The 14,767-nt window shown below is 42.5% G+C and overlaps 1 protein-coding gene across 1 annotated transcript in view; it reads left to right on the forward strand.

Annotated features, from left to right (window-relative positions):
- The first annotated feature begins 6,534 nt into the window (after positions 1-6,534).
- Glra1 (glycine receptor alpha 1) overlaps positions 6,535-14,767 on the forward strand; it is an 85,342-nt gene continuing 77,109 nt past the window's right edge. The window contains exon 1 of the mRNA XM_076855746.2: positions 6,535-6,590. Within this exon, the coding sequence (XP_076711861.1) occupies positions 6,535-6,590 (56 nt within the window). The remainder of the gene's footprint in view (positions 6,591-14,767) is intronic.

The raw sequence follows: 14,767 nt of genomic DNA on the forward strand, positions 1-14,767 counted from the left end.
TGTGGCTCAGTGGTAGAGCTCTCACCTAGCAAGTGAGAGGCCCTGCGTTCGATCCTCAGCACCGCATAAAAATAAATAAATAAAGGTATTGTGTTCGGAAAGTAGAGATCTTGGGTGGATAATGAGAAGCTGGATGAGCCTGGGTGATGGCTCTAGGTGGATTTGAGTAGTTGACCATTTTATAAATAATTCATCACAATGCATGTACTTGTACATGTGTATTTCAATTGTAAGTGGTTTTTAAATATGTAATACAAGAATTTCTTTTCATCTCCTCCTCCTTTCAACTGACACAGATATTATGCTCTCACTGCGTTACCATTTTCTGCAGTTCCAAGCACATACAAAGCACTTAATAAATATTTGTTGCAAACTGAATGGACAAACCTTTTGTTAGACATGTAAAATCTCAATGCAGTGTCAGACACACACAATGGATGTTCAATACATATGTATTTTTTAAATGAATAAATAATGAACTCCTGGATGAGGAAACAAACTCAGGAAAATGGTACCCTTTGCTAAGACTTCTTAACAACAAAAGTCCTTGTGGAGGCACTTAGAGACCCAGTAAGAGGAAATGACTGAATAAACATGAAATACAAGTGAAGGCCGCACAGAAGAAAGTAGGAAGAAAAAAGAGAAAGAGGTTTGAGAGAAAGATGGAAATGAAGCATAAGAAGACAATGAAAATTCTCAATGAATGTCAACCTACTAGGGCCCAAAATACAAGTATACACTTGACTTCAAAAGAAAATTGGGAATTTCTCTGGGAAGAAAGCCAGGATGTGGTCAGCACTGGTATGAGGCCTTCATTTCTTCCTCACTGATCCTACCTTCTCTTCTATTTTAGGCCTTGGAGTCAAGGGATTAGGAGCCATCACCTGATAATCCTGAGACCTAGATCCAGCCAGCCATCTCACTCTCCGGGGCACTAGGTGACTAGCCAGTAAATTGGGAGAAAAAGTTTTCTTCATATCCTACTCATCTACTCCATCTGACTAAAGAGTCTTCTGGTGCACTGAGATTTCCCAAGTAGTTCTAAGCTCCCTTCTTTAAAAACAAAGAACAGATTCTTGCAGAAAAAGGTAGCAAGGGCATTCTCTAACTTGTGTTAGGAAAGGCTGGCAGGAAGCCTCAGCTCTTGGAAGAAAGGCTCTTCCACAGTTCCATTCTCAGTCTCAAATTCATCATAATACTTCAGCACAATTAGGCAAGCTGCTCAGTTGCTCCAAATATCCATCTCTCTTTACAAACTATCATTGAAGCCTGTCAAAGCAATGTTGAAGCACCCAGCATTCTCCTCTGTGAATGTCATTATGGACAGAGGCTTGCATTATGTTAATTACATAAACTGAACAATGTAATCTCACCTGATTATCACTACTCTTTCCTGTTGTCTTTCTCCTCTCTCCAGGCCCTCTGCCTCAGCATTTTTGCTTTTCTTTCATTCATCCCTTTTATTAATCCATTCATTCATCCCTACAAGAAATATTTCCTGAATATCCCCTATGTGCCAGGTACTTTATATATACAAGTGGTCCCCAATTCACTATGGTCTGACTTGTCATTTTTGTCTTGTTTTGTTTACTTTATGATGGTTGGAAAGAGATACACATTCAGTAGAAACCAAACCATGCTTTGAATTTTGAATTTCAGTCTTTTTCTGGGCTTGCATTATGGAATACCATACTCTTTAATAATGTTGGGTGACAGCAGTAAGCCACAGCTCCCAGTCATTGATGCAATCACAAGTGTAAACAAACAATACTCCACAGTGTACTGTACTCAATAAATCACACAAGATAGTCAACGCATTATTATAAATAGGCTTTGTGTTAGGTGTTTTTGCCCAACTGTAGGTTAATATCAGTACCCTGAGCATATTTACAATAAACTAAGCTAAGCTATGATGTTTTGTTAAGTGTACTAAATGCATTTCCTACCTATTATATTTTCAAGATTCTATGAGTTTATCAGATATAACCCCATCATAAGTCAAAGTGTGTGTGTTTATTCATGTATATAATTTATATATGTATGTCTATAAAATGAATGTATGTGTCAATAATAAGCCAGGCAAGTTTCCTGCCCTTGTAGATTTTCACAATCTTCTTTCACATGTCCTTCACTTTAGTTGGAGCTAAAGTAGAGTAGAAAGACACTTTAATTAGGCTTCCTGTGTTCTTCTACCAGCCATTCTACAAGTCTATCCGGTAAGTAGATTCATCTCTCTGGGAATAATTTTTCCCTTCTGCAAATAACATTGTTGAACAAGACCACTAAAGATTTCTCACATGGGATTTTTCAGTGGTTCCTAACTAGTCCCTGCTTTCCTTTTGTTCTTCCCCCAGCACCCCATACCTACCTCCTTCCCAAACACACATTTTATTCTGGACCTAGTAGCCAGACAAATCTTGTTTAAATGTTAAATCGGATCTTGTTTTTCCTCTACTCAAAACTCTCCAATGGCTTCCTGCCTCATTCAAAATAAAAACCCAAAGTCCATCCTGTATCTACCAGGTATCAGCTCCCAACCTCGCCCACAACCACTATTGCTTTCACTCACTATGTCCAGGCACACTGGCCTCCGTGCTATTTCTTGAACACTCCAAGCACATTCCTTTCTGGGAACTTTTATATTTGCCTTTCTATCCTTCAGGAAAACTCTCCTCCCCTCTCCAAGATTCACATGGTTCAGTCTCTTCCTTGAATTATTTGCTCAGGTGTCCCCCTCTCCAGAAGGCATTCCCTGATCTGATCACTCCACATAAAGTAGCATCTCCATGTCACTCTCTGCCCTTACCCTGCTGTTTTCTTTTTACTCTTCCTGATTGCTTAACACACCATTTATTTCCTTGTTTAGCTTCTGTTTCTCTCCACTGGAACATACACTCCATTAGAACAGGGATCTTTGCCAGTTATATCCCCAGTACCTAAAGTGGTGCCTGACACATAATACGTGTTCAATAAATACTTGTTGAATTAATAAAACAATAAATTTTTCTACTAATAAGATAAGTTTCACTGTGTGTCCAAATTTATTCATACTTAATAGGGTTCAAATCTGGCTATTGAAACCTAAAGAGACAAGTCAAATATTGAAATTACACTCTATAGTGGGTTATGCAGAATACTTACCAATAAAAATGGACCACAACCTGAAGCCAATCTGTTCCATTCCATAAAAATTTTTGCTTAGTAGCATGATGAGTTATAGTAAGATAAGTTCTCAATGTCATTTCTTCTATGCAGTTCCTTTCGGTGAGAAGAGTAGGCCTTACTGCCCTCATTTGACTTAAGCCTGAAATTTGGTCATTCATCCAATGCATACAGCCTTTCTGAGGCAGAGATAAAATAAGGACATAAATATCCTACCAATTGCACAAGTTGTTTATTTTCAACATTGATCTACATAAGAACGGGAAGATCTGGGTATAGTGTTTAAGAGCATAAGATGATGCACAGAGTAAAAAATGTAGATTAACAACCAAGAGGTACTTTTTTTCACTGAAGCAATTGCATATGTCAGGGGTTCAAAGTACTGTTCATCTTATGTATTTTTATTCCTCCAATGCTTGGCCCATGTTCAATTCAGATATGCTGATTAAATGAAAGTATCAGCCTCATAGTTAAGAGGAGCCTATTGAAAAACCAAAACTCCTCCCTCCAGATAATACCCTCATCCCCTTCACAGACCACTGCCTTGGAGTCATGCTCAGTCACAAGCACCAACAGAGGGAGAGAGAAAGAGAGAGAGAGAGAGAGAGAGTTTCCCTTGAAGGAGAAGAAAAAGAAACCTCTACGCATTGTGCATCCACTCTGATTGCACTGGTGCTTCCTATCTAGTTGAGGGCAAGGACAACCTTGCCAGTTCCCAATGTGTTTCAGTACCTCCGGGGCACCACAATGACACACATAAGGTGGAGGGAACTTACATGTAAGTAGGGCATATGGCAAAGGGGAGACTCATTGACAAATACAAATGGACAAATACATACACACACACACACACACACACACACACACACACACACACACATATATATATATATATATATATATATATATATATATATATTTCAAATCCTCTTCAGAATTAGGCAGAATACAAATAACAAATAAATTTATATAGAGAAAAAATATATACATGCTGATTTTGCCCAGTTATACTTAGAAATGTACCCATATGCATGTACACAAACATATGCACAGAGATAATAATGTTTATCTCAAGGTATGACTGTGAAATGTGAATGAGGTTACATCAAGTGCACAAGAGTGCCAGGCACATAAAAGGTTAGCTTTTGATTATGTATCACATATTTTTAATAGTAGATATTACTATCTATACATATATTTGAATCAGATTCATGTGAATACTCATCATCAAAGCAAAATTTCCTTTTCAGTCTCTATGCAGAGCATCATGGAAATTCTGATATATGGGAGCCAATAAAAGAAGCAGTAGTATAGAGTGTGTTGTTACAGCACAGAAGGGAAATCCTGCTGGTAGAAAGCTGGTAAACAAAGCTTTCCAGACGTCCTTGCTTGAGAGAGAAGACCTGGATGTGGAGAGGGATGAGCTGTTGGGAACTACTCTAGGAAAAATCAGTCTCCAAACAGTCCGAAGAAGGCGTCCCTAAAGTTACTGAGTAAGGGGGAGGGGTTGCTATCCCTCAGTAGCCTTGGAAGGGAGAGCCCCCAGAGTCCTGGGGAGTTTAAATCAGCCAGAAAATCCTGCAGAGGCTATTAATCCACCAAAGTCGAATAGCTTGGAGAAAATCTGATTAACTCCACCTCTCCAGATGGGCTCCAAAGTGAAATGTATATCTGGTTGCTGAGACTCAAACAAGGTGGAGAAACAGAGAGGTGAGATGAAGAAAAAAAAATAGGAAGAGGGAGCAAGAAGTGTTGGATACCTGTGTATACAGATTGACCCTGACATTGATTTGCAGCAAGTTACAAGCTCTAGAAACTCAGCTTAGAAAATGTGAATAAAACTGTCTCCTGTCCACTTGGAAGAAAGCTATTTTTCTTCTCTTCCAAAAGGGTGCCCGAGAGGACAGCTCCCTCTTGACCCTGGAAACTATTTAAGAATTCTTTCCTGTGTTTTTCTGCTGCAGTGACCCTGGATGGGGACATCCTCTATCCACCAGACTTCTTTTTGAAAGCCTCTCCTTTCCTTCTGGAACCAAATATTGTAACTTCAGAGTTCTAAAGAAATTCAGTGGTCTGGCTCAACTCTTCCCTTTTGAAATGATAAACTGAGATCAGAAGCACACCCGAACTGGGACCCAGGGTGTTTTACACACTTACGACTATGTTCTTGTAAATGGTAGGATTTTGAGAGGCCTCAAGAGATTAACTTGAGGTTACGACCTCCCTCACCCAGCACCGAACGCTCGTAGAGACCCTGGGGCCCCGGGAAATGGGGGAAGCGGATGTCGCCCAGCACTTGAAGCGTTAAACTCAACCCAAGGTCTAACACGCGATTGGCCAAATACCGGGAGAAGATCTGGTTTTCGCAGCCGCGGGCCAATGAGCACCTCGAGTGGGAGGGTTTGAAGATACTAAGGAGTTTTCCCCCCTTTTCTTTCCCCTCTCCACCCCCTCCTATCGGCCATCGCCCCCTGCCCGCCCCTCCATCCCCTACGCCGTCAGTTTGTTAAATTAATGCAGTAAGAAAGTCTGAAGATCTGGAGGAGTCCTGGCCAAAGGAAGATGGGCGAGCCCAGAGAACCGCGTTGCATCTGAAACCCTGGGCTCCTGAGCCCCTCGGGGTAGCCATGGACCCTAGCAGCCCCTGAAACTTGCCCTGGGCTCTCTCCCGCCTGCAATCCTAAGCAATGGGACAGCTTTCCTTCAGCGATCATAACTTATTCGGCGGGGACCAGAGGACAGGGATTGCACAGCGACAGCAGACCGGAACGGAGACAGGGGAGCAAGATTCTGGGACTCGGTCGCGATGCGCCAGCCTGGCACACTCTCCGAGATTTAACTGAAGGCTGCGCCGTCAACCGCTTTCCCCTTGCCCCTGACCCCCTCAGGCTAGCCCAGAGCCATCAAGCCTTGCTGCGTCTACCCAAGATGCTCGCCCAATCTAAAGGTCCGCGGCCAGCGCTCTGATCTCCACAGAAGAATTTTGCCCTTTCACGGAGCTGGCCGTTTAAACAGAAAAACAGGGGTAAAAAAAAGAAAATATACCCACCCCCAAACGTGCCTCCCCAGCGCCGCAGGGAGCCAACAGACACGCTGGAGTTTAACAAACAGCAATACTCTTCGCGCTCCTGAAAAGCGGGGCTGGACGCTCTCCGTGGTGCTGAAACGCTACGCGGCCGCCGCTGTCCGTGGTACCTACAGCCTCCTCGCTCCAATTTCCCCTGAGGCTCTCTCTCTCCGCACCCCTATTCCTCATCTCCCCTTAACATCTGGATTATTTTTCCAATAGCTCTCGCTGGTTTTGTAAGTGCCAATTTGAAACATTTTTTTGCCCCCGTAACTCGTGGACTACAAAGCACAAGGACCTGAAAAATGTACAGCTTCAATACTCTTCGACTCTACCTTTGGGAGACCATTGTATTCTTCAGGTATGCAATTTTCTACTGACCATATCGCTCTGTTGGAAATGGGGGAAAGGAGTACAGATGCTTGACTCTGCCCGTGGTCCCATCATTTGGGGGAGGGGGTTGCTGTGTACCGCTGCAATCGGGTCCTTCCATCCCCCGCCCCCTTCTCCCCTCCCACCCCCCGCCCGCAGGGTGTCTGGCTTGTGCGTGGAGGTCTGAGACAGTCTCAGCTCTAGCAGCTGTTTGCCTGTTTCTTGCGGTTTGTTTGTACTTCTGCCTGCTACACCCCGACATTGGTTCCTGGCCCCCTGTGCATATTAGCTTTCACTGGGTTGAGGACTTTAAGGGGAAGCTTTAGGAGTTACTCAGTTTAATTAGGACTGCATTCTCTGTAACCGCAGTGCCGAAAACCTCAGCTCTCCCGTCTGGGAGCCAAGTGACAACTAGCGGTGATAGGGAAGGTTGCACTCCAACTCGCTGGACACAAAACATACCATTTTCTATCCTTTTTGTTGTTGTTGTTTTCTTTTTTCTGCGGGGGGATAGGGAGGGGTTTACTGGGGCTTAGTGCTAGGAAACAAGAGAGTTATGACCTCCGTTTGTAAAGCCCTGAACTTGGGTGCAGAAAGAATTTAAGAACAGATACTGTGAAACGTTCCCCCTATCAAACTTTGACTCCCTCCTTTCCCCTACCCACCTTTACAAACTACTCTGTTAGCAGCAGATCTTGAACTAATGGATAATGCCTCTTTGTTTTGTTTCTTAGTTTATCCCTATCCTTGACTCTATAGCTGAGTTCCCCTATCCATTGTCTCCTACGTTAAATTTTTTCTGCCTACAGGCTTGGCATTCTTGTCTTAGTACAAGTGAAAAGTGAAAAATCATCTCTTTAGGAAGTATTGAAATAGATGGGCCTTTTGTAAGTGAGTGAATCATGCCATCTTCAGAGATGGTTATGATAAATTCCATTTATATGAATTGGAAAAAATTATTCTTCTTCCACAGCTTGCAGGGATCATTAATCTTCCTCATTTTAGATGCCTGCTTCTCATGTTTTACCATGGCATTGGATTAAAAGACATTTGAAAAACCCCACTATAGTTGTTTCAAATAACTCAGTGACCACCAAATATTATCCTCTCCCATCATAAAACAGCAAATAATTCTTTTTTAATGCATTGCGTAAAAATTGTTTGTTTGATTACTCCATTGATTTGTCTATTAAATGAATGACACCTCCCCCCAAAATTGTGAATTTCTATGTGTAAGTCTCTCTCTCTTTATGTCTTTCTGTCCCGATGAAGACAAGATCCCCCTCTTCTCTGAGGTACCCAAAGCTCCAATTCTACAGTTTCTAATCTCTGGTTTGAATAATTAGTTGTTAGGTCACTATCCTGACCACAGCTCAGAATGTAAATAGTCAAGTTGACAGGTAGAATGAAAAAAGTACAGTAGTTCAAGGCCTTGTAAATTTTACGTACTTTAAAGCAGAAAGTGTCCTCTTAATACTATCCGATCCTGTCCCCCCTTTATACCTGGTAGAACTGTGAAATGTTGTAGAGATGGGGTACTTGGTAACATTTGTATGCAAATTGATTCTCTGTTTGTCTTACCGAGACAGAACTGAACCAGAGAGATTAAAGAGCAAATTAATAGGACCAAGCACATCGTTCTACCCTCTCCACACTCCTTTTTTTTCTTGATGAACAGTATGCGATGCCTGATTTTCCATTTCCAGACATTGTCTTTCACAAAAAGGAGACTCAGTCTAAAAGGTCTGCATTGTAATCATTTTGATAAGGTTACGAATCTACAGATGCATTAATTCTTCAAGTAAACTGGTAGTGGCCTATCAGGAAGCATCAGTTTACATCTCTGTCCCCTACGTGTGTGAAGGCACACATGAGCTTCAATGGACGTAAGACAAAATTCCATGTGTTTATCAGGAAAAAAAAAAAAAAAGAGTCACAACTATAGCAGGCTGGAAAAGCAGTGGTACCATGGCACTTTCAAAATATAGGAATAGATACTTCATTTGAGGAGCAACTCCATTTCTGAACCATAAATATGGGGAATTGAACCAGGGCAGTACCCTAAGCAATTTTTTCAGACACATGAAAGAAAATAAAAGGTCAGAAGGAGGCAAACTGAGTAGATTGTCTTTCTTCGATGGGTATTTTCATTTCTCATTCTTTTATTTTTTTCAAATTTTAGATGAAAATAGAGAAGTATTAAAGCCTGGAGACTTATTAAAATGGGTGTGGGGGTAAATGGGTGCCGGCAGCTCCCTAGCAGTCCCCGGGTGAATACCCCCATTCTCCCCTAAGGCTCTGCTTTGGGATGAACCAATCCAATTGTCCCAGGCACTCCTTAGATTAAGATATGCCAGCTGCCCACCTTGCTGAAAAAACCATGGGGGCTTGGAAAGCACTAAGTAACAGAGGGGCTGCTGCTGCAACCTATAAGCAATGAAATGGCAAAAATGATAGCAAAACAAACAGGACAACAACTGAAGTGAGTATGGACAGAATCTCATGTGATGCCAACACAGAGAACGAATCAAAGCCTTAGAAAGGGAGACTTGGGGTCCTAGGAGACCAACAGCATTGCGGCGCTCATCAACCGTGTCCCCATAAGAAAAAGGAGGTGTTTTGGCAGAAGTTCCTGCTCTGATTTTTGTAAAGCCTGAGGTTCTAAAATACTGCAGGTGGCATTCTAGAATTCAATAAACTAAATTTTTTTCTCATTTGGGAGATGGAGTCTTATATCCAGACAAACCAAAAATAACAGACAAAACATTTTGTTGTGATGATGGGAACACATTCCTTTCAAACCATCTTTCAAGCCAGAGGTAACTTGATAGCTAGCTCTAATCCCTAGAGCCTTTACAGAGGCTTTTGGCCAGGACAGGTCTGGTAGGACCCCCAAATTATTTTGCTCTATCAACAAGTCAAACAGACCCACAACATATATTTCTCCACTTCTGCACTATTGGCATTTTGAACTGGACGATTCTTTGCTACGAAGGCTGTCCTGTGCACTGTAGGATGTTTAGTAGCTTCCCTTCCCCTCCTGCCTCCAGTCATGACAATCAAAAATATCTCCAGATGTGAGGGGGAGGGCAGGAAAAGGAGACTCAATTGCCCAAGTTTTGATCTGCCATTTGAAATGACCAAATTTTTAATGATTTGCTTTAACATCTGAGTTATAATAAGGAAGTTAAAATAAGAAATTCTAGCTTCCTTTAGAAAAATGTCCCCAAGGAGATATACAAACTGTCCCAGTGAAACAAAAAAGGGACCTAGCTTGTGCTTCAGAAGGGAATAAAGATAGGAAGATAGATGTAATCTAATCTATATGTGGCTCTCCCAAAACATGATCAGGTTTTCTTCATGTGCCCCTTCCATCTCCCATTCCAGGAAGATGGTATTTCGCACAGGTTTTGTATTAAATATGGTACTCATTTACCAAGAAAAGTCATTAGAGCTTGAAGGGGAGATGTTTCAAACACACTAGGATCAAAAGGAACATGATAAGCACATTGTTTTATACTGCAGTCCTAAAAATAACTACCCAGTTGAAAAGTAAATAAACTTCCCTTGAGGTGGCCCTTCTGGCAGCTGGGTCTCTGAGCTTGTCAAGAAGGGCAGATGGGGGGCTGGGGTTGTGACCCAGTAGTAGAGTGCTCGCCTAGCACACGTGAGGCACTGGGTTCTAACCTTAGCTTCACATAAAAAATGAAATGATGATATTGTGTCCACTTACAACTAAAAAATAAATATTTTTTAAAAGGGGGGCAGATGACCACCTTGATCTTTTTCTCTTAGTGACATAGTTATACCCTGCCTTGAGTCTTACTTGCTGCATTTTTGATACTGCGGAAAGTGTCTAAGAGCTTCTGAAATAGGCCAAGGACTTTTTCCTAAGGAAAGGGGAGGCTGCTGGGCAAGTTTGCATCAGGACCAACAAAAAATGTCAATCAGTACACCCTCCTTTTGGGTTTAGAAACCTTAACAGGGGTGGGGGGAGAGTTATTTTTTTCCTTCCCAAGTGTCAGCCTGGACAGGGACCCAAGGCCAGTAAATGGAGTTATGGATCAGCACAGAACATCTGCATATTTGCCAAACTGGTAATGACCTATCAGGGGACATTTAGGGAATTTGTGTTTGAGACTATCTTATGAAAGAGGTTGTAACTATATGGTGCAGTGAAAGAGCAGTGTGGCTATGATCTGAGAGCCCCTGCTTCTAGTGCCAGCTCTGCTCCCATCCTACAGCTTGGCCATAACAAGCTTCTTCCAAGGTGAGGACTCAGTTTGCAATTCAAATGACTGAATTCAACCCTTGTAAGTTCCCTTCGGCCTCTGGCATGCTCTTTATCAAAGACAGGGCCCCAGACCCACAAAGGCTCAGGATGAATTGGTTCTAGTGGTGGCCCTGCCTTCATTTCTTCACCATTTACTTAGCATGTGCATACGTGTCCAGTCCAAAGCTAGGCTCTCTGCAGGGCAGATGTCACAGTCCCTGTCCTTGCAAAAAAGGAGACACTTCTTCCTTTAAAGCTACACTAAAAGCGTCCTTCTCCTTCTTCAGAAGGCCCACAGAGCTCTCCTCCAGGCAGCCTGTGCGTGCGTCCTGCAACAGCGTCACATTTATGTGGGCGTCATTAACTTTATTTCCTTCATCAGCTGGCAGAAGCCAGAATGATTTTTAAGATGGATGGCACTGTCTCCCCGCATGGCCATCTTGATTCTATTCACGGGTTTTAAAGTACGCGTTAGGCAAAGCCGCACTGGCCCAAAGGCCGCAGACCCAGGATCTAGAGTTTAGCTGAGTGTGACCTTGAGAGGGTTCTATGACCTTTCCGGCCCTCAATTTCCCCACCTGTAAAATGAAAGGATTTGACCAATCACTGTCTCTAAAATTATTTTTAGCTGTATCCTTCAACCTCTTCCATCACAGCACAGTTTGGGCTATAGCTATTGCAGAATATTTTAATTACTACCAAAAAAATATATAGCCATACCAAGGTATATCCCAGGTCAAGACCTGAAAGAATTGAGAACTTCACAAGACCACTTCACTCTTTGGAGGATTATCCTAACCTGGACATGATTACTGACAGATACTATAAATGTGTCAATTTCCCCCAAGAAAAGCTTAGAATATTGAGAAAATGTGACACCTGATCACTGTCTTCAGTCTGAAAAAATGATGCAAGACAGACAGACCAAAGTTTCATACTTCCTATCAATGATTCTTCTTAGCATGACTACTCCACAAAGCCTACGCTTTAGAAATTTATTTACTAAATCCCATTCAGTATTAACTTATTTTTCCATCTTTATTAATCAAAGGCATACATAACTACCATAAATACCAAATGTCACAGCACAACGCCACTCCATTGACCTAAGAAGAAACAAAACTAAAGACATGTGATGCTTTTGAAATAATCCATAAAGCTTTGCCAGATGTAAACATGCAGTTTGTTAGTCTTTGGCTTGTTTAAGATGGATTCTGAGTCCTCATTACTATTTCATGCACCTCCTAGGTGCCCAGGGACCCCATATTGGGAAACATTAGATTTATTCTATGTAACTACAAGAGAAGAATTGGTAGATTTTTTTTAAATGCATACACATAAATTCTGGCTCAATGTAATTCAGAACTTTCTGGTAGCTCTGTCAAATGGTGCAAAGAGCTTCCTCAGTGGTAGTGAAGGTCCCTGTCAGTGGAGGTGTGCAAACAGAGACTGGAAATCTGCTTCCCAGGAGAAGCCTAGAAGAAATCCTTCTTTTGTAAATTGAGGTTTATCATTTGCTGCAGAAGAATAAATAAAAAGCAGGTTAGGGACAAACCTTCACAGTGCTAATGCTCCCCATTTCCTGGTTCCCAAATTACCATCTGATGGGTATAAACTGACTAAAGCATACCATCAACACATCCTCTCTGGGTATTTTTTTATTTTTTTAAATAAACAAACTGGGCAATAAACATACACAATGTGACAAAGAATTATTAAGAGGAAATCACCATGGTTATGGAAAAGCCTGGTTTTAAGAAATGAGAAGCACCTCAGCATAAGCCAGAAGGATCCACCGGAAAATGCCAAGGTCCAAGGACGAACCCTCAGACCTGGTCAGTCCTCAGGACTCTATGCTGAACTCCAGCCGTCTCCCCTGAAGGAACCTCCTTAAGCCCTAACACAACTGAAAACACCATAGGGGGAGCCAGCAAATCCATTCAGAGAGCACATTGAAGGAAACAAAGCTAACAGGGCCCAGGCTTTGTAACGCAGGCCCTTATGAGGGCTGCCCAGACCCCAGAGCTTTTCAAACTCTGTATAAAGGAGCCCTTTGTGGTTTCCTGAAGTTGAGATTGTCCGAGTCTCCTGAGGCTAATTCAGTGCAATTAGATTACCACTCTCTGCCTTTGAATTCGGCTGTTTTTCAGTGTCCGTTGCTAAATGAGTTTACCATCTTAACAGGGAACTGCCAACAAATGTTAATCCCAGCCGTGAAATGGGCAATGGCTCCTGGGCAGCATTCTGTCTAGCCCTGTAGACGGGAGACCCCCAGGCACAGAGAGGAGAAGCCTCAGCTCCCCTCTGGGTACATTCTCCACTTACCCACCTGTCCCACACCAGAGATCACACTGTCCTTTGGAGTCTTGGGGCAGCAAAAGGTCTAGAAAGTTCTACAATTCAGCAGTCCCTCGCTGTGAGGGGTTTGTCAAAAAGACAGTTTCCCCAAAATTTTCTAAGAGGGTAAATCTTAAATATTCTTATTACAAAAATAACAATAAATACAATAAATGAGAGGACAGGAGCAAACCGTTGGAGGTGATGGATATGTTTATGGCATAGATTGTGAAGATGATTTCACTTAACTCCAGACTCGTCAAGTTCTCTACATTAAATATGTACAGCTTCTTATATGTCAATCATATCACATTAAGTGATTTTAGAAATTAATCAAAGTCAGGGCCAGAGGTGTAAGCATTTGTCTAGCATGGGCAAGGCCCCAGATTTGATCTTCAACACTGCGAAAATATTTTAAAATTAAAATTAAATAAAGTAAAATACAGATTTGTAAATTGCTGAAACAGAATTTCCCAGGATGGGAATAGAAAAATCTGCAAGGTCAAGAGGAGTCCCTAAGTCGGTGCTTTCCAAACTCCTGTGTGCATGGGAATCACAGAGAGTGTAACAAAACGCAGCTGCTGGCAGAGTCGGCCTGGGGAGCCTGAGAATCTGCATTTCTGTCAGCTCCCAGGGGATGTTAATGCTACATGGACAGAAGGCTTGAGCAGAAAGACTCTAAATCATCCTGACCAAAACCTCTGACATAAATTGACCCTTTTATTTTTTAGAGGAAGAGAGGATACATGAATCCCTCAAGGTTATGGAGTGACAGGACCCTCAAAGTCATGCCCCAGACATTGCACCACATAGCATTTGTATACTGGTCCCTATGCCCTGACTACCACTGCACTTTCCTTCCTTCAGTTCTCTCAAACACCGTCCTTCTCATAAATATTAACCCTTGCACATCAGGAGGACTCCTCAGGGAGCTAGCTCCATCCCTGAACTGGTTCTGGTCCCTGAAGTCCTAGTGAACCAAAAGCTCTCATTTACATAGCTAGGAACTCTATGTGAGGGACCACCCAAGGAATAAACCTTTAATCCAGGCCCCCTGGGGCCTTGGGTAATAGCAGTGAGGGCCTGCCTGGATCAACAGAGGAGGTGAATCAAGATAGTCAGAAGAAGGAAGTCTGGTTTTTCTCTAAGGAGCTCACTTACCAGCCTTCCTGTGCACACTGTACTATCAACCTTGCATAACAGGAGGATTGCTTAGGACTCCCAGATATCTAGAAGCCACTGTCCCATTTATCTGATCTCAGGACCGTGTCCTTCTTTCTTTACCCCTTTGTCTGCCCTTCCACTACGCATGTTAGTATCTTACACACCAAATAGATTAACTGCCGTGGTCTCCAGCTTTTTGATAGCTGCGTGTTTATTGCTACACACTGCATTCTGCAACCCTCCCCAGCTCCACAGAACTGCAGCAAGGCCACCACAACCCTGGCTGCCAGGCAGATCTGCTGTAATCTTACCAAAGCTCTTTATGGGTTAGAGTATCCCATAGCTCCAAGCTCATGCGGAAGCCCCAATCACCTTGAAAAGTAGATAGCAGA

Source organism: Callospermophilus lateralis, chromosome 5 (genome assembly GCF_048772815.1).
Source record: "Callospermophilus lateralis isolate mCalLat2 chromosome 5, mCalLat2.hap1, whole genome shotgun sequence".
Classification (NCBI taxonomy): domain Eukaryota; kingdom Metazoa; phylum Chordata; class Mammalia; order Rodentia; family Sciuridae; genus Callospermophilus; species Callospermophilus lateralis.